General features: G+C 48.3%; 2 protein-coding genes across 5 annotated transcripts; one reads left to right on the forward strand and one right to left on the reverse strand.

The window, feature by feature from the left end:
- The first annotated feature begins 1,007 nt into the window (after window positions 1–1,007).
- On the forward strand, window positions 1,008–20,562 carry CDK2AP1 (cyclin dependent kinase 2 associated protein 1). Of its 4 annotated transcripts, none has more exons than XM_071572302.1 (4): window positions 1,008–1,067; window positions 16,114–16,220; window positions 16,919–17,045; window positions 19,720–20,562. In XM_071572302.1, the coding sequence occupies exons 2-4, from the start codon at window positions 16,143–16,145 to the stop codon at window positions 19,785–19,787; spliced, it is 273 nt and encodes a 90-aa protein (XP_071428403.1). In that variant the 5' UTR covers window positions 1,008–1,067; window positions 16,114–16,142; the 3' UTR covers window positions 19,788–20,562. The 4 variants fall into 4 exon arrangements, with proteins under 4 accessions (XP_071428403.1, XP_071428401.1, XP_071428402.1 ...); XM_071572300.1 differs by lacking the exon at window positions 1,008–1,067 and adding an exon at window positions 5,773–5,993; XM_071572301.1 differs by lacking the exon at window positions 1,008–1,067 and adding an exon at window positions 7,443–7,554.
- On the reverse strand, window positions 20,498–23,835 carry MTRFR (mitochondrial translation release factor in rescue). Its single transcript, XM_071572298.1, has 4 exons — window positions 23,789–23,835; window positions 22,645–22,948; window positions 21,822–22,064; window positions 20,498–20,844 (listed from the first exon to the last, which is right to left on the reverse strand). The coding sequence occupies exons 2-3, from the start codon at window positions 22,912–22,914 to the stop codon at window positions 21,852–21,854; spliced, it is 483 nt and encodes a 160-aa protein (XP_071428399.1). The 5' UTR covers window positions 22,915–22,948; window positions 23,789–23,835; the 3' UTR covers window positions 20,498–20,844; window positions 21,822–21,851.
- Between the last annotated feature and the right edge of the window lie 233 nt (window positions 23,836–24,068).

The following is a 24,068-nucleotide window of genomic DNA, read 5'->3' on the forward strand; positions in this document are numbered from 1 at the left end:
GCTCAAATGACCAGTAACAAAATAATTAGGGATGCTCCCATCAGGCTCCACAGTCGGTGTCGCAAGAGCCTCTGAGGGACGGCGATGTTTGTGCTTCTGGTTATTTGTTTCAGGAACATGTCACTGCTCTGGGGACACTCGGTTTGCACTTGGCAGGCCTTCTGTGAAGCTCAACCCCAGCATGTCTCTGCAAACTGTGATTTGAAACAGGTGCCACGTGGATGACTCTTTCACGTGGGCACAGGGTGTTTGACCCCAGCCTGCCTTCAGAATCCCTTCAGGCGAGCCAGCGCTCAGCTCTGCTGTGGATTCCTGCACTCCCAGACGCAGAGCAGGTTCAGGAGCTTTCCCAGACAGGGCTGGGATGAAAGCAAGTCTCTGGGGCTCCTCTGCCCCAGCCAGAGGGTGGGGTATTCCCTGCCCCAGGCCCGCAGCCTTGCAGAGGGAGGCAGAGGGAGGCAGAGGCAGGGCCGTGCCACAGCTCAGCAGTGCCAGCTCACACCTTGGCACAGCCTTCAAGGGTTCAGGAACAAGAGGGAAAGAGAGTCCAGCCTGCAGGGCAAGAAGGGAGAGTCCTTCCAGGCAAACTGCAGGAATCGAGCCAGGTGGAGCACTTGTTTGTCTGGAAAGATGATGCAGGGCAGCCCTGTGAAGTGGGGATAATATGGTAATCCATCCCTGCGAGCAGCAGCTAGGCAAGAGGAGACCCCTGGCCCAAACCCCTGTCCTGTCCTGTCCTGTCCACTCCTCTCCTCCCCTCCCTTCCCTTCTCCCAGGGCAGTTCCGTAGTTTTATTTGCCTGTTCTTACCAAGCAAAACAAAGTGGTTTCCTTTCTGGTCTTACTTTTCTTTGCTGGTTTTCATTGGAATCTGGGCTGGTTTTGATATTGGTGCCTGGTGCTTGTTTGCCTGGCAAACTGCAGAGGAAAACTCTCATTAGAGAGATTCCAGGCCTATGCTTTTGTGGCTGAGGGCTTGGAAACTTCTCATTCCTGCTCCATGGTCCTCCAGGGAGACTTCCGGACAGAGCAGGAGAGAACAGGCTCGCTACTCACGCTGTCTCCAAGGTAAACCCAGAGCAGCATTAAGGCCTCTTTATCTTAAATATTTCCAATCTGTTCTGACAGCTTTACAGGTGCTCTTTGCTTTTTGTGCTCCTGATACACGGCACCCCCGAGGCAGAGCATCCCCTCGGAGTGGAAGGGGCCTGGAAGGGGCTGCGGCGCCCGCGGGGCAGCGCCCGCTGGATGCGGAGCAGCTGCCGGCCTGGCAGGGCTGCGGCACTTGGCAGCCAGACAAAGCACTCGGGAGCAGGAGCAGAGCAAGCCTGGGAGGGAAAGTCGCTCTGGATAATATGGCAGCTGGTCTGGGAGGAACCATCTCAAAGTGGGGAGCAGGGCCAGACTGCAGGAAAGTTTGTTTGGGAGGACTGAAGGGGAAAGCGTGTCCAGAGCAGGATCCGAGGTGTGATCCGAAATGTTGCAAGGCTGGCTGGAGAAGTGGGCCAGGAGCTGGGGGAGGAATTCCTGGGGTCTGGCTCACGGCCTCGGCACTCTGTACCACAGCCCCCCTCCAGAGGGTCTCAGAGGGCTCCTTCCTGTGGAGGAGGGAGCAATCCAGAGCTTCCAGAGGGATCTTGAGGTGTGAGAGGAAAAGGCACCACGGTGGAGCTGCAGAATCTGTGTTTTTACTCAGAACTGGGTGTTTCTCGTGCATTTTGGTGAGGATGGGGCAGTACACAGCAACACCAGCCAAAAATCAGATCACAGGAGGGACACCAAGGGCTGTCAGTGTTCTCTTGGGAACTAAAAGAGCAGAAGGAAAGGAAGCAGTTGTGGGGAAGAGACAGGAACGTAAGGAGCTGCAGCAAGCTGACAAGAAAGGAGCAACAGTGACGCCAAAAAGCATAAAATGTACAATTTTCCCTCTGTGCCAGGGTCTCAGACTGCCCCAGGAATATGCAAGGTGTCCCTGGAGCAGGGCCTGGGGAAGGTGTTCTGCACCAGGAGGTGCTGGCTCACTACAGTCCCAGTGAGAAAGGTACTCAGCAATGTAAAGCACCTTTGAAAACGCTATTTGTTAGAGCCATTTGCCTCTACCACTTGTGCTCCTCATAGAGGTTAAACCCGCCTTCACTCAAGACTTGAAAACCTTCATTTTCAGCCTAGATCTGCCAGAGACTTTTCACTTCATTTTGGTTCATCATCTTAGTCCTAGCAATTTGGAGACTTGCAGATTAAATTAGTGCTCAGAAACTTGTGGGACCACCTCTGATTATTTTATGTATGATGCTGGATTCCCCAGAAATGTGGGGAGAAGTATTTGAATATAAACTCCCTCCAGGAAAAGGAACAAACTTCCCATCTCCTTCCCTTTTCTGCTACAGGAGTCTCTGTTGTGGGCAAGGGACAGTTAGAACCTCCCCAAGTCACTCAATTCATTAAGCCTGACAATAATTAATTACACTGAAATTAATGCACAAATGTAATGTTTTACACCGTCAAAGGCATGCCAGGAAAGAAGAGGGTCTTGCTGTGCCATCTAATTCTTCTCGTTGTTGATTTAACCCAAGATGATAAGGAACAAGCCTGGTTTGTGCTCTCCATTTGCAGGTCCTTAAGCATTAGAGCGCAGCTCTGCAATTACTAATTCACTTTGTTTCCAGATAAAAGGGGACAAACAAGTTTGTTTTGAAGCCTGGCCCAAGGCCCCTGGCTCTATGGCAGAGCTGCCAGCACCTTCCAACATCCCACTTTGCATGTGTATTCCTTACACCCTCGCCCGAGGGGCACAGCACCGACCCCGCAGAGCTCAGGGAAGGGAAAACCTTCAATCAGATCAGTGGGAGCTCTGGATAAGCAGGGTCTGGAGGCAACTCTGTGGAAACACTGGCTGCTAAGTATTCCCAGTGGTTTGGGAGAGGCAGAGGTGAGGAAGTCAAACCAGGAGAGGGAATAGAAAAAATACCAAGAAAAGAAAGAGGAGGGGGACAGGGTGAATGTTGGACAACTCACACAACTGAGAAGAGGCAGCTGCACCTGGAAAATACATCAATGCTTGCAGTGACTGAAGAGACACAGCTAATTTCACAGAATATTCTGAGCTGGAAGGGACCCACGAGGATCACTGAGTGCAGCTCTGAAGTGAATGGCCCGCACGGGGATCAGACACACACCCTGGTTCTTAGAACCACACTCTGCTCTAACCAACTGAGCTCTTCCTGTCCATCCTCCCTTGCTGAAAAACAACAAGCACATCCATTTCTTTTCAAGTCACCTCATAGTGTGGAGAAGCTCGAAAATGTCACCTGTGTGATAAAATGACTCTGCTGTACTTCCTGCTCTATGACTTGGCCCCTTGGTGATGAAGAGCTGCTGCCGCTGGCAGTGACCCCGAGCGAGCCCTGAGCCTGCAGAGCAGGGACCTGCCCCTCGCTGCAAAGCCTGGGGCGTGTGGGCTCTGGCAACTGCTGCACTCAGGGCAGGGTTTGCACGTGCAGAGCACAACTCCAGCAGTGCTTGGGACATCAAACAAGCTGAAACCACATGCAGACCCTCTGAGGGAGCTCAGTCTGGGGCCACCCCGCTGAACACTCAGCCCCGGGGGCCAAGCACAGCGGTGGGTTTCTTCTTGTGGCCACACCTGATTCAGAACAGCTGAAGTGAACCCTCAGAGCACATGGCAGATGGGAAGAACTTGCAGGTACTTCCTACTCAAGCAGTGTCTGCAAAAAAAAACAGGAGTAAAGTCAGTTGAAGCTTAAATAGTGTCTGAGGCCAAGCAGTGAGGTTGTCACAGGGTCTTGTGTTTCATGCCAGCCCCATTCCTTGAACTCTCTCCCAGAGAGCTGCAGAGTAAACATCAAATACCCAGATATTTGGGTATTCTGTGTTCCTGGGCTGTCCTGTATGCTTGGGGTCCTGCTTACAGGACAAATAATCTCGTTCTACAAGCCTGACCATCTCATCAAGCCTGATCCCACAGTTTGCTCGGAAGCTCATGGTGCCTTCTACTGAAGAAAGGAGGATCTTCCCAGGACTCTTTCATTATCCTCACTTCCCTCCTGGAATATTGTATATTTTGAAGCCATCATCACAAAACACGAGCAAAATACAAAGGATCTTGTTCTTCACAATGTTGCTCTGAGAGCAGTTTTTGTAGAGTTGGTGCAAAGCCGTGAAAAACACTGCGAGCTCAGAACGCTCCCATTTCGCACTCACTTGGTGTGAGTGTAAACAACCAGACAGGGATGGAAAATCCCAGAGCAGCCTGCAGGACTTTGCTGGCCTTCCAGGGATTCAGCAGGAAGGCTGCTAGTTACAAATCTGGAAGTGAAGCTCGACGGGTGCAAAGTTCTCACTCACACAGGGCTGGACAGGAGGGTTTACCAGTGCAACTTTTCAGGACTCTAAAAATAATTACACAGTTATAGTTGGGAGCACCAGGGTAAAAATATTGTCATCAAGTGTGTAATTCTGTGTCTGGGGCTCTCAGGACCCTTCTCGAACAGCCTGGAGTGTGGATGAGCTGTGAGGAAGAGCCTGTGCCACTCTGGACTTTGCCAGGATCACGCTGGAGTCACACACTTGGCCCAGAGCTGAAATACAACTGTGTTTCATCTGGTACTAGTCAGAACTCTCAGATGTTCCTTCCACGAGGCATGCAGTCACTAGGGCATGAGCCAGGGGCTTTTTCCACTCTCCCTCAATCTTCCTTTATTTGGTAGAAATCATCTGAGGGCTCCATGACCCTTTCCATGTCCCCGTGATGGAGATGGTACCTGTTCCCTCTGCAGAGCCACACACAGTGGGCCTGAAGCAGTGCCACTTGGAACATGCCCTGCTTTCCAAGGAGCAGGATCAGCCTCTCTGTGTTTGCTGCCACCGGCATAAGGAGCAGGATAAAGCCTCTGATAGACATTAATCAGCACATACAATAAAACTACCAGATCTCAGAGTGGCCTCTGGTAAAACAAGTGTGGGTCTGATCCTGTGGGACTGATCCTGTGGGTCCGTGCACTAAGGAGAACTTGTACAGCTCCCAAGCAGTTTTGTTGGTATAAATCCGGAGTAATTTATCAATTACACAGTGTATTTGAGATTAATTGATAGAAGGAGCAAACCTGAGTATCTTGCAGCGAAAAGGATGAGTTCTGAAGGGGCAGATGCGAGGTGGGAAGTGGCATCATTTAACCTGAAAATTAAAAACTGGGGAAGTTTTCCTGCTGCTTGTAAGCAGAAAATGTGTCAACCACCATCGAGATCCACATTTATTTTTTTAAGCCCCTTTAGAAGCTGCAATTTACATTAAGCTTCCACCTTCGAGTGAAGAGAAATAACGGTTAAAAAAAAAAGAAAAAAAGAGGGAAAAAAGAGGGAGATTTTTCCTTGGCGGCATCCAGAGGGGGGAAAATATAAAAAAAAAAATCACGCCTTCTAAAATTATCAACAGGTATTTTCCGTCGGCATTGGCGGTGGGCGGCGGGGCCGCTGTGAGGGGCGTGAGGGGCGGCGGCGCTGAGGGCCGAGCGGGCGCTGCGGGCCGGGGGAAAAAAAAAAAAACAAAAAAAAAGCGAAGTTGTGCCAAAACTTTGGGAAGTTAATTAAAGCAGCCCCCTCCCCTCCCCGCCCCGCCGCCTCCGGCGGCTCCCCGAGGGGAGCTCCATTGTCTGAGGGATGGCCGCGCTCCCCCGCCCGCCCGCGCTGCGCGGGGCGGCCGCGCCGGGCTCCCTGCCCGCTCTCCCCCAAAGTTTTTGGATCCGCGTCTCCTCATGATGTATGGATGATATATTGCATTGTGGGTGTCAATATAACTGACGGCCATATTTGCCGGTGCTGCTACTGCTGTAAACAACCCAAAGTGTCTGTCTGGGAGACGCGGAGACGCTTCGCTGAATTTCAGGGCGCTTCTCCTCCTCCCGCTGGCCATGTCTCTGGGAATGTCTTACAAGCCCAACTTGAACGCCCACATCCCCGGGACTCCCCTCAACCCGGGTAAGTGCGCGGCGGCAACTGGGTGGCAAGTTTGGGGAGGCGAGCGGCGGGTGCCGCGCCGGCACCTGGGGAAGCGCCGGGCTCGAGTTGTGTGCCCGGTCCGGTATGGCGGGGCAGCGGCCGCTCCGCGCCGCCATTACCCGCCCGCGCTCCCGCCGGCGGCGCCGCCCGCCCCGCTCCGCGCCCGCCCCCGCGCCGGGCCCCGCAACCCCGGCCCCGCTTCGCCTCCGCCGCCGCCGCCGCTCCGGGGCTCCGGCCGCCGGGTTTCCTCCATGCTCGGCTCCCCGGGGCGGCTGATTGATCTGGATCAGGAATATTCCGGCGGCGCCTCAGCGAGGACCGCTGCTGGCGGGACGCCGCAAGTGCGGCCGCTCGCCCCGCGCCTCAGCCTCGCCTGACGGCGGGGCCGCCCCGGGCCGCGCTCCGAGTGGTGCCCGCCGGCCCTCGAGCCCAGCCCCGCCGCGGGCACCGGCAGCGCCCCGGGGGGACCCCCGGCCCGCACCCCCTCGGGGTCCCCCCGCATCCCGGGCAGCGCAGCCCTGTCCGCTCCAGGGAGAGGTTTTTTGGAGATGGGGAAGCGGGGCGTGGAGCTCGCAGGAATCGCACTATTCCTTAAAAAACTCCTTTTTAAAAATCACCCCCTCATCCTTGGATCTGTACGGGAGTCCTTCCAACTTTCCTCTCTAAAAAGTTTCCTTGACAGCATTCGGCATTAACTTTTTGCGGTTTTTTTTTTTAATTTTTTCCCCACTCCATCCCCCCGTGCTCCCGAAGGCGCAGCCCGCGGGTCGGTGCCGCACACCGGGGCTGGAGCCGGTGCAGCCCGAACAAAGCCGCGGCAGCGATCGCTTCGCTGCGGGATATTTGGAGGGGATCTCGCTAATCTGTGCGCCTTGGCTCGTATCGAACGCCACGAAAATTGAGAAGTTGCTTCTGACTTAAAACATATTCCTTTCTCCCATCCCCGCAGCCCGTCCTGCAGGGCTGGCATCAGACCATCCCCAGTCACAAATCAGGCTGATTTTTTAAAAATTATTTTTCCCCTCCCCAGAGAAAAAGTTTTGGAGTTGGGTTTAGGAGGGAGGGAAATCTACCAGAGTGATTTTTACGGCACCGTTAGTGGTTGTAATGCCGGGAGGTTGATGAACGAAAGGGATTACCGGGATGCACCTCTATTCGAGCTACCAGGAGAGCAACAGTCTTGTTTTACTGCAAGGGATCGTCGCCAGCTGGTGGATGAGCCGAGGCGGCTGTGCCTCAGACACTTGGATCCTGCGTGGGGCTGAGCTCGGTGGGGCTGGGAGCGTGGAAAGGCTCCGTGTGTCGGGGCGTGTGCGGGGGCACCGCGGGCCCCAGCGCGGCTCTGCGGAGGGCTCAGGGAGCAGGGGATGTGCCGAGCATTTTTGACAAAAAGCAGAAGTGTCACCGGAGATAAAAAAAAAAAAAAAAGAAAACCCAAACAAAACAAAGCCCAGCAAGGGAAACCGTTCTCCTGTCGGCTCCCACGAGAAACCTGTGCCTTGCTCTCCGGAACAGCCGTAAAATTGCAGGGAAAACAAAGGTGGTATTTTGCGATGGTGGGTGAGGGGTGGGGATTAGGTCATGCTGTGGGGGGGGATCCGTGTCTGGCTGCTCCGCGAGCGGGGACTGCGAAATCCCGGCTCAGACCTGCGGCGCACAATGCGAGCCGAGCGGGGAAGTTTCTGTCTCCAGCCCTCTCGCTGCCGTGCCGGTGCTTCCCAACGCTCCGCCTGCCATCGGGGCTTTGGATTCTTTCATGCAGTTTTATCTTCCCCTTCCTCCCCACCGTCCTTTTTGCCTCGTAACGGCAAGTTAGCAGCAGTTTGCTGTCATGCTGGAACTATTCCTGTCTAAGTTGTCCTCTCTTCTGAGTTCGGATCATCCTCAACACCCCCAGAATCTTTTCAATGAAAGAACGTCCTCCTCTGAATCCAAAATGGGCTCTCTCTTCCCTCCCTGTCTTCTGCCATTATCCTCACGCACCAGCTCTTCCTCTAGCTGGTGGTATTGCCAGCACCGTGGCCTAAGGCCAAGGGACTTAGACAAAGCAGTCCTTGCAGTTGCACATATCGCATTCAGAGTGATATGACTGCAAATGGCCCCCTCCTTTCTGGAGCTTAATTCTGGTTTGGAGGAGATTGCTCCTCTATTGTGCTTACATTAAATGCCCCCCAGCCAGGAGGATAAATCCTAGGTCTGCTTCCAAACCTGGGGTGAAGGACCCCCCCGGCTCCGTCCTGCAGAGGAGAGGAAAACAGGAAATCTGTCCCTTTTGGCCTGAAATCAGCCCTGCAGAAGCCTCTCTGTATGAATGCTGAATATTTTGGTCTCGGCCGACGGAGGGCTCTGGGCAGCTGTGGAGCTCACAGGGATTTTCCTCTGGGAGGTAATGCTGCTTCCCTGCAGTGCAGGGCTTCTGGTGCAGGAGTATTTGGGAAGGCAGTGTCGACTCAGCTCCTGGAGCTGCGTCCTTGCTGCAGAGCAAACTCCTTTCAAGTTTAGACTGAGAGTGGCCACTCTGCAAAATTGTGTTTAAACTGCACATCAGTGAGATGAAACAGTTGTGGTTGGTGGGTGACTGGGCTCTGTTCTTGCATGGGAGCATGTTTTGGGAATCCAGTGCTGGACTGAAGTCCAGAGGGAGAGGAGCTGTGTGTGGGAGGAACTATGGGGAGGAAGGCTCCGTGGGCTGTCGGCAGATCTGGGGATGACGGTGGGTGAGGAAAATGCAGCTGCTCCACAAGTGACTCGGGATTCTGGAAGCATCCGGGTGCTGACTCCTCTGCCTTGCACCAGGCTGAGGGAATGAGAGTGCATTGTCACAGCCGAATTTGGTGCCTGTTCCTCTGCCCCACTGCCCAGGTCAGTGCTGACAGTTGGCCCAGGGTGGCTGCAGCAGCCTGACAGTGGTTTGTGTGAATTACCAGTTACTTTCCTGTGCTCAGGGAATCGGGCCTGTGGTGTAACACCCCAGGCTGTCAGAGAGAGGTTTCCTGTGCTTGGGAAGCCCCATTTAATCTCTTGCACAAGCACCTTCTCTGACTGGGCTGAAAACGGTTGTTCTAGTAGGGACCTGCATTGCTGTGGCTCTGCCTTCCCAGGGGAACCTGTTACCTTTTCTTGCAACCATGTTTTGATTTGTTTGTATTCTCTTCCTTGTCCTGCTGAATCCTAGGAAGTGCTGTTTCCTCCTCATCTGTCTTGTGTTTCATATTGTTTGACTTTCTCTGTAAGGGACCAGCTGCTGAGCTGAGGTAAAATAGAGCATCTCCATTGATTTGAGTGGAAGAGAGACATTTACACCAGCTGTGAACTGGTCTGTAGTTTGATTTTCCCCTTGTTTCCATGTGTTTTATGTCTCAGTGGATATTCAGCATTCCTATTTTGCTCAGAGCATGCACAGGTCAGAGAAAAGGAGTTTTAAGATACAGAAGCTAACAGAAACTACTTGGGATTTTCCTTCAGTTTTATTGCCATTCTTGCAGAAATGTCAGGTTTTGAGATAAAATCCTGTTTGTGTAATAAAGCTTAAGAACTTATGTGTAGGGTCTGGAAGCACAGATTCCAGCAGGCTGTGACAAGGGAAGGGGCTCCACACAAGCAAGTGTTGACCTGTCCAACAGGTGCTGCTGGAGCTGAGGACCAGCAGGTCTGTTGGTGCACCTGCCACACCTCACAGCAACCAGGAGCTTCTTGGGAAAAGTGCAAATTCTCACTGAGAGCTGAAACCAAATAATTCCCCTGACTGGGGCTGTGGGTTACAACTGGAGAGACCAGTTCCATTCAGTCCTGAGAAAGGATACCAGCACACGAGGCCGGCCCTTGTGTTATTATTACACTGCAGTGCAGACTTGCATGAGCACATGGCTTGTTTGTCACCCTTTACAGAGACAGCTTCTGTTTGATATTGTTGTCCATATTGAGAGGTTGTTTTTGGAGTGGGAGTAGTGGAAAGAATACTCTTTGTAGGCAGAAGAGAGAGCAAAGTGTTCGTGCCTTAGAGGGGATAATTTCTAGGAAATATACTCCCCCCTGTGATCCAAACTGAAATTTGCTGGATCCCTGATCTCTTGAAGTCCATGTGAAGTTAAAAATTAGCTGAAAAAACCTCACTAAACATGTTTCGAAATTAGTGATTTTCAAGTGGACGTGTTTGGGCATTTGGAAAAATGGCATTTTTGGCTTTGTCTACCTGAGTGTTTCACTTCAGAGCAACGGTGTGGTTTTCACAGTCAGCAAATCTCTCCATGGTCCCCACCCCTCACATGTTGGGTGAGTTGCAGAGTGGTTTTGGTTCATGCTAACTTGGTACCTTTGGGATAAAAATGACCCAGAAGCTCTTCCCCAGTTGTGCAGTGCTGATGCTCCATCCCTTTTAGTGGGAACACAGGAATCCAAACCCAAGGCTGGGCAGCTTTGAACCATACCCCAATAGTCTGGGGCACCAGACTAAAATCTAACCTTGAGTCATCCCCCCTCAGGCCAGCTACATGTGGTGTACACATACCAAACGCTTTCATCTTTTGATCTGTTCCTTGTTGTGCCAAATAACTTACTCGTGTAGAAATAGCTTAAGCTGGAAAAGAAGAATGGTGAGGAGTGCAAGGGACTGGCTTTTGTTTTTCTGATAAAGAAAAGAAGACAGGGGGGTAGGAAGAGGAGACATAAAACATGACCATTATCCACATGGAAAGATTAAATAGCATGAGAGGACTAGAGGAAAGGCCCAGAGTGTGACAGATCAAAAGAGCAAGGCCTCTGGCTGTTCTGATAAAGAATGTCCTACTTCTTGAGAACATATTTATGTGTCTGCGCACTGCGTTTTTTTGAAAGGAAATAGTTTTATTCAAAGAAAGGTCTGTTTCTTCCACCAGGGCTGCTTAAGGGAGAAATAGTGGGTGAAAATACAATTTTCACAGCCAGTGCTATAAGGAATGTTTTGTGCAAATGAGAACAGGGTCCATTATTTTAAATTTAAAAAATTTGGGGGAAATGGGGGCTGTGTGTTTGCACTCTGGGTTGGCAGCTCCTGTTAGAATTCAGTGTGTGGCTTGGCTGTGCAGTGGATCTGCTTGTGTAGACATGCATGTGGTGTCCCGTGGATGGCAAGGAGTTCTTGTTGAACTTACACCAAAGTGTGTGGAGGGCTCAGGAATAAAATACTCCTGTAGTCAGCTAAAACTCTACAGCTGTGCTGAGCTCTGCACTGCAGAAAGGGCTGTGCTGGTTGAGGCTCTCACCTCTCCCCTGGAGCCTGAGGATGCCCCGCAATGTGCAGTGTCAGAGCAGATTATATGAACGTTTCTCATGTGTTTTCTTGCAAAGTTGTCCAGTTTAAGACAGACCAATTTATATCCTCTCGGTTAAACTATTCCAGCCTTGTTGTCTTGTACCCCATGGGGTCAGGAATCCAACTGCCATCACCTGAAGCAGATCAGAAGTCCCCAGGTGTGTGGCAGAGACAGCCAGCCCAAGCACTGGGCTGTGTAGGGGTGAGGACCATGAGCCACCAAAATGGCAACGGCCTTGATGTTGCAAACACCTCAGCTTGAAGGGTCAGTGAAATACAGGGAGAAATGCTGAGAGTCCCCAGGCTCTGCCATGTGCCTTGGATAAACTCCAGGCTACAGGGATCTCCTCTTACACTCTTGTCATCTTCCTGTGTCTGAGGAGGCTGTAAAATGACAACTTGCCTTTGCAGTTTTGTAGGACCTTACCAAGTACAGGGTAGTAGAGAAACACAATCCAGTGGGGTTGGCCCTTGGCTTGTCTCAGTCAGTTCCATATGAGTAACTCAGTGAGTTGTGTAACTATTCCTGGTTTTCCTTTGCTGTCTGTGAAACAGGGGGGCAGCTGAGCTGTGTTATATGCACCTCATGGAAGTGGATCAGGTGAGTGTATCCTGATGTTCCTGCTCCTGCTGCTTCCTTGCAGGGTGCTCAGCAAGCTGCCTTCCCTTCCCAGTTGTTTTTCCAGCAAGCAACAATAAGAGAATTAAGAATTAAAACTTGGGTCAGCAAATCGTTCATCCTTGCTCAGGTTTAGAGGTAGCAAAAGGGCTGAAGGGATCCCTACAAACCTATCAGAAATTAATGACAGCATTCCTGGTCAGTGGGAGTTTAGGCAAACAAAGATTGATTCAAGATCCTTTGTCTCTCAGGGTGTTAATTTGGGCTCAGAGAGACTGCTGGAAGGAAGAGATTTTGATACCAAAATCTCATTTCTGTTTGCTATACCTCCCCTCAATTAATATAGATTAATATTGATTAACAAGAAAATAAGTATATTTTTGTCAGAAAAATGCTTGTGGCAGTCTTCTGCTTGAACACAGAAATAAAAGACATTGTTGGTACATGAATAAATGGAGGGGTTTGTACATTTAATTAGGAAAGTGGAGGGAGGAAAGTGTGTATATTAATTTGGTTTTTAAACAACAACAAGCACTGAGACAATTTGGGATGTGATACAGGGTGTCAGTGAATTTCAGTACCAAGCACACTCCCTTTTCTGTTCTGTCAGTTCTTAACTGTCTCCATTGTCATTTTAACGTGAGAGAGCAAACCTCGATTTAGATCCCCCCCTCCTTTTTTTCTCTCCAGTGAATACCTAATCATCACACTGATTTTTGACTGGTTATTGACTGTGAGACTTCCTGGCCTAATTTTTCTGTCTCACTATAATAGCAATATCTGGTGATTTTTTTTTTTTAATCCGAGATATGCAGGGTGTTCAGACATGCAGCTGAATTTTGGGTTAATTGAGTAATAGTCAAGACCCAGGGCTTTCTCCTCGAGATTAACATACAAAGTGATAGGTCAGAAAGCCCAAGGTCTGTTACCCTGAGAGATACTAATACCCCCGCAATTAATTTCATTTTCACAGTTGCATCTTCTTAAATTGAGGTGAAATCAAGGATTTTTCATTTCCCACCCCCCTCCAGCTGAGTTTGACTGGCACAACTTCTGACATGGATGTGCAGAGCTGGTACTGCGGCCAAGCCAAATCCCTTCCTTTGTTCTCAGGCCCTGCTGCTGCTGCTGATAAAGTGGTCGGCGCATGGCATTATGTCTTATTACATTTTTGATGCAGACTGCAAAGAAACGGGTAAACTCACCATGGTTACCACGCTCTGTCACTTGGCAGGGCACGGCGCACTCAGCGATGGCCTCTAGTGTCTGCAGCCCGCTCTGCAGCGCCCGGGCACGGCACGCGGTGCTCCGTCTGCTCCTGCTCCCTGCTCAGCCACGGAACTTCTGGCTGGTTTAGTCCCTCGGTGTTACTGACTCTCTGCTGGGTTCAGGCTCCTGTGCAGAGAGAGCCCAGCGCTGTCCCAGCTTCCACATCTGTGAAACTTTCCTGGGCAGCCCCTGATCTGTGACTTCCTTGGGCAGCCCCTGGATGCACTCACTGCTTTCATAGAATCACAGAATGGATTGGGTTGGAAAAGACCTCCAAGATCATCAAGTCCAACCCTTGGTCCAACTCCAGTCCCTTTACCAGATGATGGCACTCAGTGCCACGGCCAATCTCAGTTTAAAAACCTCCAGGGATGGGGAATCCACCCCCTCTCTGGGCAGCCCATTCCAATGCCTGAGCACTCTCTCTGCAAAGAATTTTTTTCTGCTCTCCAACTAAAATTTCCCCTGGCAGAGCTTGAGCCCATCGTGCCCCCTTGTCCTATTGCTGAGTGCCTGGGAGAAGAAACCAACCCCCACCTGGCTGGAACTTCCCTTCAGGGAGTTCTAGACAGTGATGAGGTCAGTGATGGCACGACACGTTTCTGACAGAGTTTCTCTCTGACCCAGACGTACCCTGCTGTGTTATTTCCTGCAGATCAATCTCATGTTGTTGCTTAAACAGAGTCTGAAACAGTCACTAAATTATCTGGATGCTGTTACCCCAAAATCATGGAATAGGCTGAGTTGGATCCATCAGGATCATTGAGTCCAGCTGCTGGCCCTGCACAGGCATCCACACAGCTCAGCTGCCTCCCAGCCCACCCCAAGGATCCCACCACGTGCCTGAGAGTGTTGTCCAAACACTTCTTGAGCTGGTGCTGTGCCCAATGTCCTGGGGAGCCTGTCCCAGTGCTCAGCCACACTCTGGGGGAAAAACTTTTTGTTGGTATCATCAGCCAATATGGGATCAATAAATTGCTCTTTGTTTTGCCTGGGCTGCAGCTCAGCTGTGCTTGGTGGGCAGAGCAGGATTCCTGAGCCTGCTCATTGCAGTCCTTGCCTTGTTCTGAACCAGTTTGGAGCTCCCAGGTCTTGGAGCTTCCAACACCAGTTCGGGAACAAGTCTTTGCAGGATGAGTCTTTTGTTTTACTGTACATGAGGAAAAATTGCTTAAGCCTTTCTCTGCTTAATTGAGGTAATTAAACCTCCTTACCTTGCAGCACAAGGGGCTCATTAATGTTTTTGAAGCATTTTGAAGTCCTTGGAAGAAAGATGCCGTTTGCTGTTGGGCCGTGTTTGGGAACTGCAGCAATTCAGTTGTCTGCACTGGAAATAAGAGTTGCACACCCAGAAATCTTAGAGTGGTGTCTGTATTTGGAGCTGATAATGTGAAGAACTGACTGAGGGAGTAGCTGACCACTGTGGTGTTCCTTCACAGTGCCCTGCTCTGTGGCTGTGTTGTTTAGGGTTTTTTGGGTTTTACTGTTCTTAAGCAAAATTAACTCCGTGTGAAACCTCAGGAATGAAAATGCAGGTTTGTAATGCCATAGAATTTAGAATTTTGTCTTAGTTAAAGACAGAGAAACCTTGTTTCTTTAAGGTGACCTAGTGACGAGCCCAATTTGGCTTTTTTGGGGGAATTTCACATCTGGTCAACTGGTAAAAATTAGGATCATGCTCTCTTCTTATAATGAAGAAAACACTCAGTGACATCCTGTGACAATTCTGAAGTGAAAAGACTTCCCAGCCGAGGACAAGAGTCTGTTCCACTGTGATCAGAGCTTTTTACAGAGTAACTGCTGGCCCCTTCTTTTTTTTAGGAATGAAATCACTTGCAACTTTAAAACAAAGCTAGAGATTTGCATAGTACTGAGCCCCAGTGACTTTTAGCATCAGTTTAATTTAGATTTAAATGAAGGCTGGTAAATGAGATCTGTTCCTCCTATGAAAGACAGTTGGGAATTTTCAGCAAAGGAGTTTGTAAGGGGGGAGATTTTTCCAGACAGCAGGCAGGCTGTCTGTGCCTACAGGCAAAGGCAGCACTATCTGTGGATGGAAGGACAGGAGGGAAGAAGTTCAGTGCTGTGGGGCTGCCTTGCTCCATGACCAGCAGCCCCTCCAGAGCACAGTTGTGGAAGGGGCAGCATAATTAATCCCCCTGAGAAAAACCTAAAGTTGTTTCTAAACCCAAATTCTTCCCAGTGCTGGGCAAGGGGAAGTGTTTTGATTGTCAGCGATCACATCAGAGTCTGTTTCTGGAACTCCTGACTCAAAACTCATTAGATGTGAATATAATCTTTTAAAACTTTAGAAAAAGTAACCTGAAGTGAATATATTTTTCCTTTGATTTACTTACATAGCACAGCTTGCCTGGTTTGCTATCCCACAATGATGGCAGCACTCCTCAGCTCCAGTATCTCAATGAGCAGCAGACCTGATACACCTCAACTGACTGTTCCCTGGGAATGGTTTTGGCACTGGCTGAAAATAGTACTGAGGGTAACTTGCTTTGACCATGGATGACACTTTGAGCTGCAAAATTACTTTCAGATAACTCTCACTGAAAAGGTAAAAATAGCCCAGCGCGTTGGACTCATCTGTGTGGAATGTATATATGCCAAAATAGGGCTCCTTAATACTGACAGTTTGTCTGGGCAGAACAACCTGTCATGCTACACTCGGCGTCACTTCTAGGAAAACAGTTTGCACTGATACTGTTGCAGGCTGTGCAGCAAACAGCAGAGAGGCATTAATTTAACCATTCTCCTTCTAGCAGTGCCACTCAGAAATGCCATTAGTGATCACAGACAAAGGTGAGAGGTCACAGCTTCAGAAACAAGTGATTAAAACATGTCCCAAATGTAACAGACTAATTAATCTTTAGGTAATAACAGATTTTTTTTCTCTTTTCTTGCTACAGCTGGGAGTGTTCACTCTCCCTCCACAAGTATGGCAACATCTGCACAATACAGACAGCTCATAAATGACTATGGACCCCCATCCTTAGGATATACTCAAGGGATGCAGGTACAGCTCTGCTTATTTTCCTTTAATCAGATCACTGACCCCACGTTTGCACAGTAGCACGGACTGTGGCCTGTAATCTGAGGTGTTCCTCCCTCCCAGCAAGGTTTGAAATCAAACCCAAATGGCAGGACTGCTTCCTCACACATGTCTGGGGATCAAATTAGACTAAGCAGAGTGCTGAGGGAGGTTGGTACTAATTAACTGTTAGGCCCATCCAGTCTGAGTCACAGAGAAACATGTCTTGAATTATGTTCTGATAGTAAGAGCTCCAACGTATTTTGAAGGTATTTGTTAAAAAATTAATATTTCAGTACAGTGTTGTTTTATCTGCTTCTCACTCTCCCTGCCTAGTTAATGTCTCCACAAAATATATACTTGAACATGGAAAAGCAGGAACAGGGTTAAATAAGCAGTTCCCAGTTTGCTGTTCTTGCAACAGTTTTAACTTCTGTTTCACCCAAAGTCCAAGTCTTGCATCTGCATCCTCCCAATTGATCCCGATTTTTGAAGGGAATTGTGTCCAACTGTAGGAGCAATTTCAAAAAGAACATCATGTTTATATAATAAACCTGAAATTTTATTCTTTTAAGAAGTGGCTTCCAGGCTGTTTCTGGTCTTCCATGAACTCCCAGTTGCTGTCTGTTGTAATATTTTGTTTTTACAGTATTTGAATAAGATTAATCTACTTCCCCCCACAGGGTACCAGCAGCAGTCAAGTCCCACAGAGCAAATATGCAGAACTTCTGGCTATCATAGAAGAATTAGGAAAGGAGATCAGACCCACATATGCTGGGAGTAAAAGTGCGATGGAGAGGCTAAAAAGAGGTAACTTTTAAACTTATTTCAGACAGTCATCGTGTCCCACACCCTTTGGGCACTGACTGTGTGGGTGCAGCTTCATAACTGTGTCCTTTGAAAGGAGGCAGCCTGAGCTCCTCGTGGAACTGGGAGTATTAACCAGCAGCTGAAACCTCGGGATGATCTGTCCGTGCTGTATTTGATAAGATAAACAGTGACACAACGTGTTTGATGTGCACACAGGGAGGGAGTTTCAGTTCATAATTCAAACCCTACTGTAGAACCCTCAGTGGATACATTCCCTCCTCCTCCTGGGTACTTACTTGCCCCCTCAATTCCCTTTTCTCCCCAGTCTCCAAACAACACAGCCAAGCATTGTTTACTTCTCATACACATCTCCCTTCTACTTGGCCCAGGAATCTTTACTGAAGTGCATTTTGCCTGAAGAAATACAACATCGTGGTGATTCACACTGGGGCTGGTGAGAACAGCTACAAAAAACTCCAAAAAAGGTGTCAGGGAAGGCTGTTCAGAGTGAGATGTCAAACACAAACGTTCTCTGTTGCCTGCTGTCAAGGGGATGTGATGTCATTAAGAGTCCACTCGAAAGGGATAGGGAAGCTTTTAGGGCTGGCTGATGAGTCTCTGTGGCTTTGCTTTGTCAGCTAAAAGGGTAATAAATGCCCTTTTCGTGCAGTGTAAAAGAAACCCCGGCATGCCCCACTGGTGACATCAGCCTGACATTGTCCCCTGCAGGAGACGTGCAGGGATATTTCTGAAGGAGCTGTGGGACATTCCATTGCTGCAGCTCCTGAAATGTCCCTGAAAGGCCACGGGCAACACTTGTGCTGGCAGTTCATGGTTGCCTTTTCTTCCCTTCTCGTGGTCCTTGTGCTGAGATTTGCTCGTGCATTTGACCCGGAATGGGAATGTTATTGTAACAGACTAACTTCACCACCTTGCAAATCCCCTTTACATTTACCCAAGACTACAAAGCTTTATTTAAGGCTCAACCATTATGGGAGAGTAATATATCTGCCATGACATGCAATAAAATGACTAGTAGCTGTTCTGGGAAAGGATGCAATAAAGTCTGCTGATGAGTGGTAAGTGGAATCTGGCCCAGCTAAAATCAATGTTGCTGGAGTCTCCCTTTATTGCATTGTCTGAGTCAGTTTTAATAGATCATGAATGGCAATAGGCTAATGGGGACAGCTTGAGAGAGGCTGGGAGAGATGCAGACAACCCTGAACTGGATGGTTCAGTTTGGGGAGGAAAGGTTGTTTCGCTGCTTCTTGCACTGAGTATTTAATTTGTTGGCTAATGTAGGTTTAGAGATCCAGTGCTGCCACTGTGACTTGCCAGTGTTGCAAAGAATCTCAAATAAATACTTTTTGCTGCCATCTTTTGGTCACAAACATACCTCTCTTTCCATTTGGGGAGCCTGGTGCTGAAGGAGCATGTGCAAGTGCGAGAGCAAAAGTGACTGGGGGTAGCCACGTGACTGCCATTCCATGGGCATGGAGGTTATTCCTGAATAAAGTCCCTGTCCCCAGCTCCACCCACTCCTGAGCACTGAGGCTCCTGACCTCTAAAACTGGCCAAATTCCCAGAGTTTGACATTATTCAGAGTAGTTCTGCTGCATAAACTGGGCGTGCTGCCACCCCAGCCAGGTCTGACACACTGCTGTGAGTGTGTTTCTGTATCCCACAGCTGCAGCTTTGCTTGTCTGTGGCAGTTTAACCCTCTGCAAAGCCTTGCACTCCTCAAGTCCCAGGTCAGTCCTCCCTGGACTGTGATCTGGGCTAGTGGTCTTGGAGAAACAGAAACCATTATCTCTAGAGATTAAACCCCATCTCTTGTTTTGCTGCCCTTTCCCCACCTTGTTAAGGAACATGATTGAGCAGACAAATCACCTTGTCTTGCCCTGTCAGCAAAGTATAACCTCCTTTATTGCAGAAAAACCTGTCCATCTCTCATTTTAAAATCCATCTCAAGTTCTGTTCTTTCAGCAGGAACACCAATCCCCATTTAGTTCCAGGATTAAGAATCAAGGTCCAGATTGCTGGAACTTCAAGGCAACAGGACTTGGTAGTGGAAAATTCCACATTGTGTCTCTCAGAGTAGATCCAGCAGCATGTAAAGTGGTGATGATTTCCACTGGGAGCTGAGCCAGTGTTAGGAGGTAACTTTTTGCACACACCATAAAAAAAACCCTCTTTGTTTTTACAAGAGACACAACTTGTCTTTAAGCAGCATTATGATGGCTTGGATTTTGATGCAGCCTCAAGGAGAATTATCCCAAGGCACTAAGACTTTCAGAGCTTGCTACAATGACTCCCCAGATAACTGTGCAATTTGTGTCACTCCACTATAGCAAAATAACTCACTGGTAGGTAAGATTTCTTTTTCAAGTCTTTGATTTTAAGTAGGTCCACTCTGCACATGAAGATCTGTCACTGCAGACCTACAAATGTTGCTGTGCTCTGCTTTAGTCCCTTTGCAGTTTATAATGCAAGTTTGGGAAAGCAAACTTGTTCAGGAGCAGCTGATGTTTGGGGCACGAGGGCTCTCCCTTTCCTGAGACCTGCTCTGGTAGCCTTGGCAACTGGGGACAGAAATACATAAACCTTTCTGTGGGCTGTCAGTGGAAGTGTGACCTGAATGGGATGATTTAAAACATGTCCAATTCTTTTGCAGGCATTATTCATGCCAGAGGATTAGTTCGGGAATGCCTGGCTGAGACGGAGCGAAATGCACGATCTTAGCCCACTAATTCAGCTGCAAGATTTGCTCTCTCTTCATGAAGAAAAAGGAACACTTATTCCTTTTGACTCTGGAAACATTCAGATAAATTCCTTTAGTTTGAATGTTTTACCTTTCTTGTTTTGCCCTTGCAAAAATGTATAGTTAAGAATGAAAAAAAACCCCAAGGATTTTTCAGCTTATGGAGGGTTTGCATTTTGTAAAGATGTCAAAACTCCCTAAAATGTTTCTAACTCATGGAAAGTGAAGTGCATGCAGAGGAATGCTCTTTCTCTCCCAGGCTATATTTCAGTTCTCTTCTTATCCAGCCACAGCCTCATCCTGTTTTTTTCTTTCAACTATATTCACTTATCCCCAAACTGTCAATCTTTCACAGTTTGACATAAGCCCTAAGGATTTTTTTTAATAAATGCAGAATAGCATGCTGTACCCAGTAGTCTGCTAAGTCACAATTTGTCATACAGCATAGACCCTGCTTAGAAATAACCTCTCCCTTCTCTTATTTTTCCTTTTTTGTTCATTTTGCATAAACATTTGCATGACTGATAGTGCTTTGAAGTCCATTTAAAGTGCATGAGCTATATTGGAAAATAGGGAAACCTATTAAATAATAACAAGGTCCTGGAAAGCTAATCCCTTCAGTAAGGCTGGAGTTTTCAGTTTAAATTTTGCCAAAAAGAAAAAAAAAAGGAAAATTCTGTATGAATTACTAAAACTGTTACTTGCATCTTTGTATGTATTTATTACTTGATGTAATAAAGCTTATTTTCATTAATAGTTTGTATTAAAACTATGTACAGTCACTTTTATCAGATTCACTCTCCAGAAACAAGAACTGTCAACAGATGAAGGTTTAACCTTCAAGCAGGAGTTCAGGAAAGGACAAGGGAAGGGGCTGCAGATTTCTGGTGGGTTTCCATCCATGTCACAGTTGGGATGCAGTCAAGTCTCTGGGAGAAGGAGGTGGAAGTCCAGGTTAGTCTCTGCTGCCTTCAGAATCCACACTCTGGCTTTGGGTCTTTGTTGGAGGCCAAAACTTGGTGGCAGCTGGTGAAGGTGCTGTCCCAAAAGTAAAGAGGAGCTCTGGTTAATCAGCTGGGAGTTGTTAACAGGATAAAAGCAGGGAATTGTCCTTCAGTTGTGACCTCAGAGTAGGTGACAAAGGAAACAGCTGCCCTTGTTTGCAGAAAATGGGAAACTCAAGATGAGGGAAGATGCCCAAGCTGAACTGCAGCAGGGCATAAACATAAGAAATTACTCTAATTCACTAATATAAAATCAATCTAAATCCTAAGGAAGATGGAGTGGCTCATACACGTGGTCCTATGGATACCTGAACAAAATACAGTATTAAGAGGCAAACTTAATTAAGAGTTCATCAAGCCACAGCTTGGATGAACTGGACTCTGCTGCCTTAGGAGGCAGCTGAACAACACAGGTTGGTCTTTACCTGTAATGACCCAATTTTACCCCTGAACTGAGAGGCCCTGACTGCCTCCCCCAGTGCTCAGCCCCACTGCAGGACAGGCCTGCAGAGCTGCTCTTTGCCCCTCACCCAGGGCCCAGCAGGACTCAGCTTGTGTTCAGCTGATCTGAGAGCTGAAGGAGGCAACCAGGGTCTGGTCAGTCCACACCCACACAACCAGCATCTAAACCTGCTTTGTAAAGGATTTATGTCTGAGTAAGGATGGGAACCTTCAGTGCTTTTCTCCTCATGTGCTGGAGCTCCTGTGGAACATCCCAAGGTTTCACCTGGGCAGAAGGAAAACTACTGAATTTTTTTTGTCTCCCTTAACAACAGTGGAGAGTTTATAGTTCCTTTTTAACAAGGATTCTTTTATCTTCTGAACTTGGCAGAAAGACTGGTTGCTAAATGTGATTACTGAGCTGATGGCAGACAGAGGCAGCAATACCTGAGGGCTTTCATCACTTTACAGTAACAGCAGGTCAGCTCTGGGTGTTTCAGCTCTGCTTCTGAAGCCTCATAGCAGGTTAGTCTGAAAAGTGTGTCAGGTCTAATGACAAACACTCCTTACCCCACTAGGGCAAGTCAGTATTTCACATGTTTATTTCTTATCCAGTTGTTGCATCTCTTTAAAAAGCTTTTTCCTCTCCAGGTTTTCCTTTGCTCTTCTTTTTTTCTCCTGCTTCTTCTTCTCCAATGCTTTTTTCTCTTTAAAAACATCACTGTCTTCACCTTTGTAGAAAAGATCAACCTTTTCCTGCAGGATTTCTCTGGCAATCTTTCTGTTCTTTTCCACTGATCTTGTTTGATGACACTGAAGAAATATAATAGGACATTTTTACTGGAACTTTAACTTGTTTATTCCTCTGCTTTCCCTCTCAGTCTGTATATTCCTGTCCTGACAGTAAAGAAACTCCCCCTCCTCCCCAAGCCAAGAGCATCCTCCTACCAATAACATCTGGACCTTTGATATCAGATGATACATTTTAATAATTATTTGTTGGTATAACTTGTCAGACTGCCTTTTGCAATACTCTTTAATGCCTCCACATTACCTTGGAAAGCTGCTCGAGTTTAACTTAACTGTGTCTTCCCCTTGTGACAGGAGGCAAAGATTAATTTCAAGGTATTAATCCAAGTAGGTAAGGAAAATGCTTTAGAAGAGTTTGATCAACTTGTTAAGGCAGAGATTGACTCCCATGAAGGACAGGAGTGTGACAGCTACAATGGAGATCCATTTAATTGAAAGCCAGGTCAGCTCTGCCCCACATTTATTTATGCACTGACAGCCAAAGCTGCTTCTTGCCCAGATTCTTTACCAGAAACTTTTTCTCTGCAAGGAGACCTGGCAAGTCATGATGCAATTTGTGCCTTAATAAAAGAGAAATAATCACCTTCACTACAATCCCAGATGGAATGTGTTTCAGGACAACACAGTTGTTTGTCTTATTTGTGGCCTGACCCCCCGGGCCATCCCCTCTGACAAACTGTTCCTTCAGCTCGGCCTCATCGAGGCTCAGCAGATCCAGGTGGTTCCTCCTCCTTGCTGCCTGGAACAAGGGAATGCTGGGCAGGGACAGCTGCTGCTTCCTCAAACCCCACCGTGGCCATGCTGGGAATTCTCTCAGGAAGGATGTAAAATGGAATAAACGTGGAACATTCATACAGGAACAAGGACAGGCTCCTCTGGGGTGAAACCTGGAATGGGAGTGGAGAGTGGAGTTTACCTTGTTTTCAGATGCTCCAGTTCAGCTGCACATCTTGGGCAGTATTTTCAGAACCAGACCTGTTTTCAAGGGTATCTGAACTGTTTCATAGGCATTTGCCTTGAAATATTTTACTATTCTGAATGGAATTTTGGTTCTCAATGTAACTCAGGTTCTTAAAATAGTCAGGATTACTATTTTTGAAAGGGATCTGGAAAACAGTAAATAAATGAGGAGTCCTACCAACACCTGGGAAATACTAAAGATCCAAAATTGAAGAGAGAGAAGTTATTTCTGCTTTGGAATCTGAACATCCTCACTGGGAATCAGCCTTTTCCCAGGTCAAGTTATTAACAAAGGTACAAAAATAGCTCTGGAATTGTGCATTATCCTCCTGGATAATGAGGGGTGGCCGGTCCTGCTGCTGGCAAATGTCACTCTGCAATAAGGCATTAAATAATCAATTAGAACAGAACGTGCTGTGATGCTTACAAGAATTTTATTGGAAGCAAAATTAAATACCTCAGCGTGTGAAGAAATGCCACTTGGCAATAAATATCCATAAAAAGTTGAACATAACTCGAAATAATGAAATAATAATAATTTGAAGCATTGGCTGCCACTAAAGAAGTTGGTAACTTTTTTTGATGAAAAATACAGGAGAATGAGCCTTTATTTAGGTTTCATACGGCCTTGCCCGTTATTAAACCAGGATTGACAGCTCTTCATAGACAGCGGTAAAAAAGCACGTTCCCTCTCGGCCTGTTGCTGCTGCCCAACCCCACAAGTGTAAAACAGGAGGAAACACCGAAATTCCGCACAATTCACTCACCTCCACCGGCCGCGCCGCGCCCGCACTGCGCATGCGCCTGCCCTGGGCCGGGGCGTAACCGCCGGGGTGATTGGCACCTGTGACAGCCAATCGTTGCGCGTCGGGGGCGGAGCCTGCACCCCACCGTCACATTCTCCCACCAATCAGAGTCCTCGGGAATCCGCGCTGCCGCGCGCGCCAATCCCCCCCCCCGCGGCGGCGCGCGGGCTCCGCCGCGGAGCCAATCAGCGCGCGAGGCGCGGGACGGCGCGCGCTCGAGGGGGCCAATCAGCGCGCCGCG

This window comes from Pithys albifrons, chromosome 17, assembly GCF_047495875.1.
Source record: "Pithys albifrons albifrons isolate INPA30051 chromosome 17, PitAlb_v1, whole genome shotgun sequence".
NCBI lineage: Eukaryota > Metazoa > Chordata > Aves > Passeriformes > Thamnophilidae > Pithys > Pithys albifrons.

Coding starts and splice junctions, on each gene's coding strand:
- CDK2AP1 (XM_071572299.1), top strand. CDS start 8,322: ATGAATGCTGAATATTTTGGTCTCGGCCGACGGAGGGCTCTGGGCAGC. Junction 8,401..16,113: donor CAGGGATTTTCCTCTGGGAG/GTAATGCTGCTT, acceptor TTCTTGCTACAG/CTGGGAGTGTTCACTCTCCC. Junction 17,046..19,719: donor GATGGAGAGGCTAAAAAGAG/GTAACTTTTAAA, acceptor ATTCTTTTGCAG/GCATTATTCATGCCAGAGGA.
- MTRFR (XM_071572298.1), bottom strand. CDS start 22,914: ATGAATGTTCCACGTTTATTCCATTTTACATCCTTCCTGAGAGAATTC. Junction 22,065..22,644: donor CATCTGGGATTGTAGTGAAG/GTGATTATTTCT, acceptor ATATTTCTTCAG/TGTCATCAAACAAGATCAGT.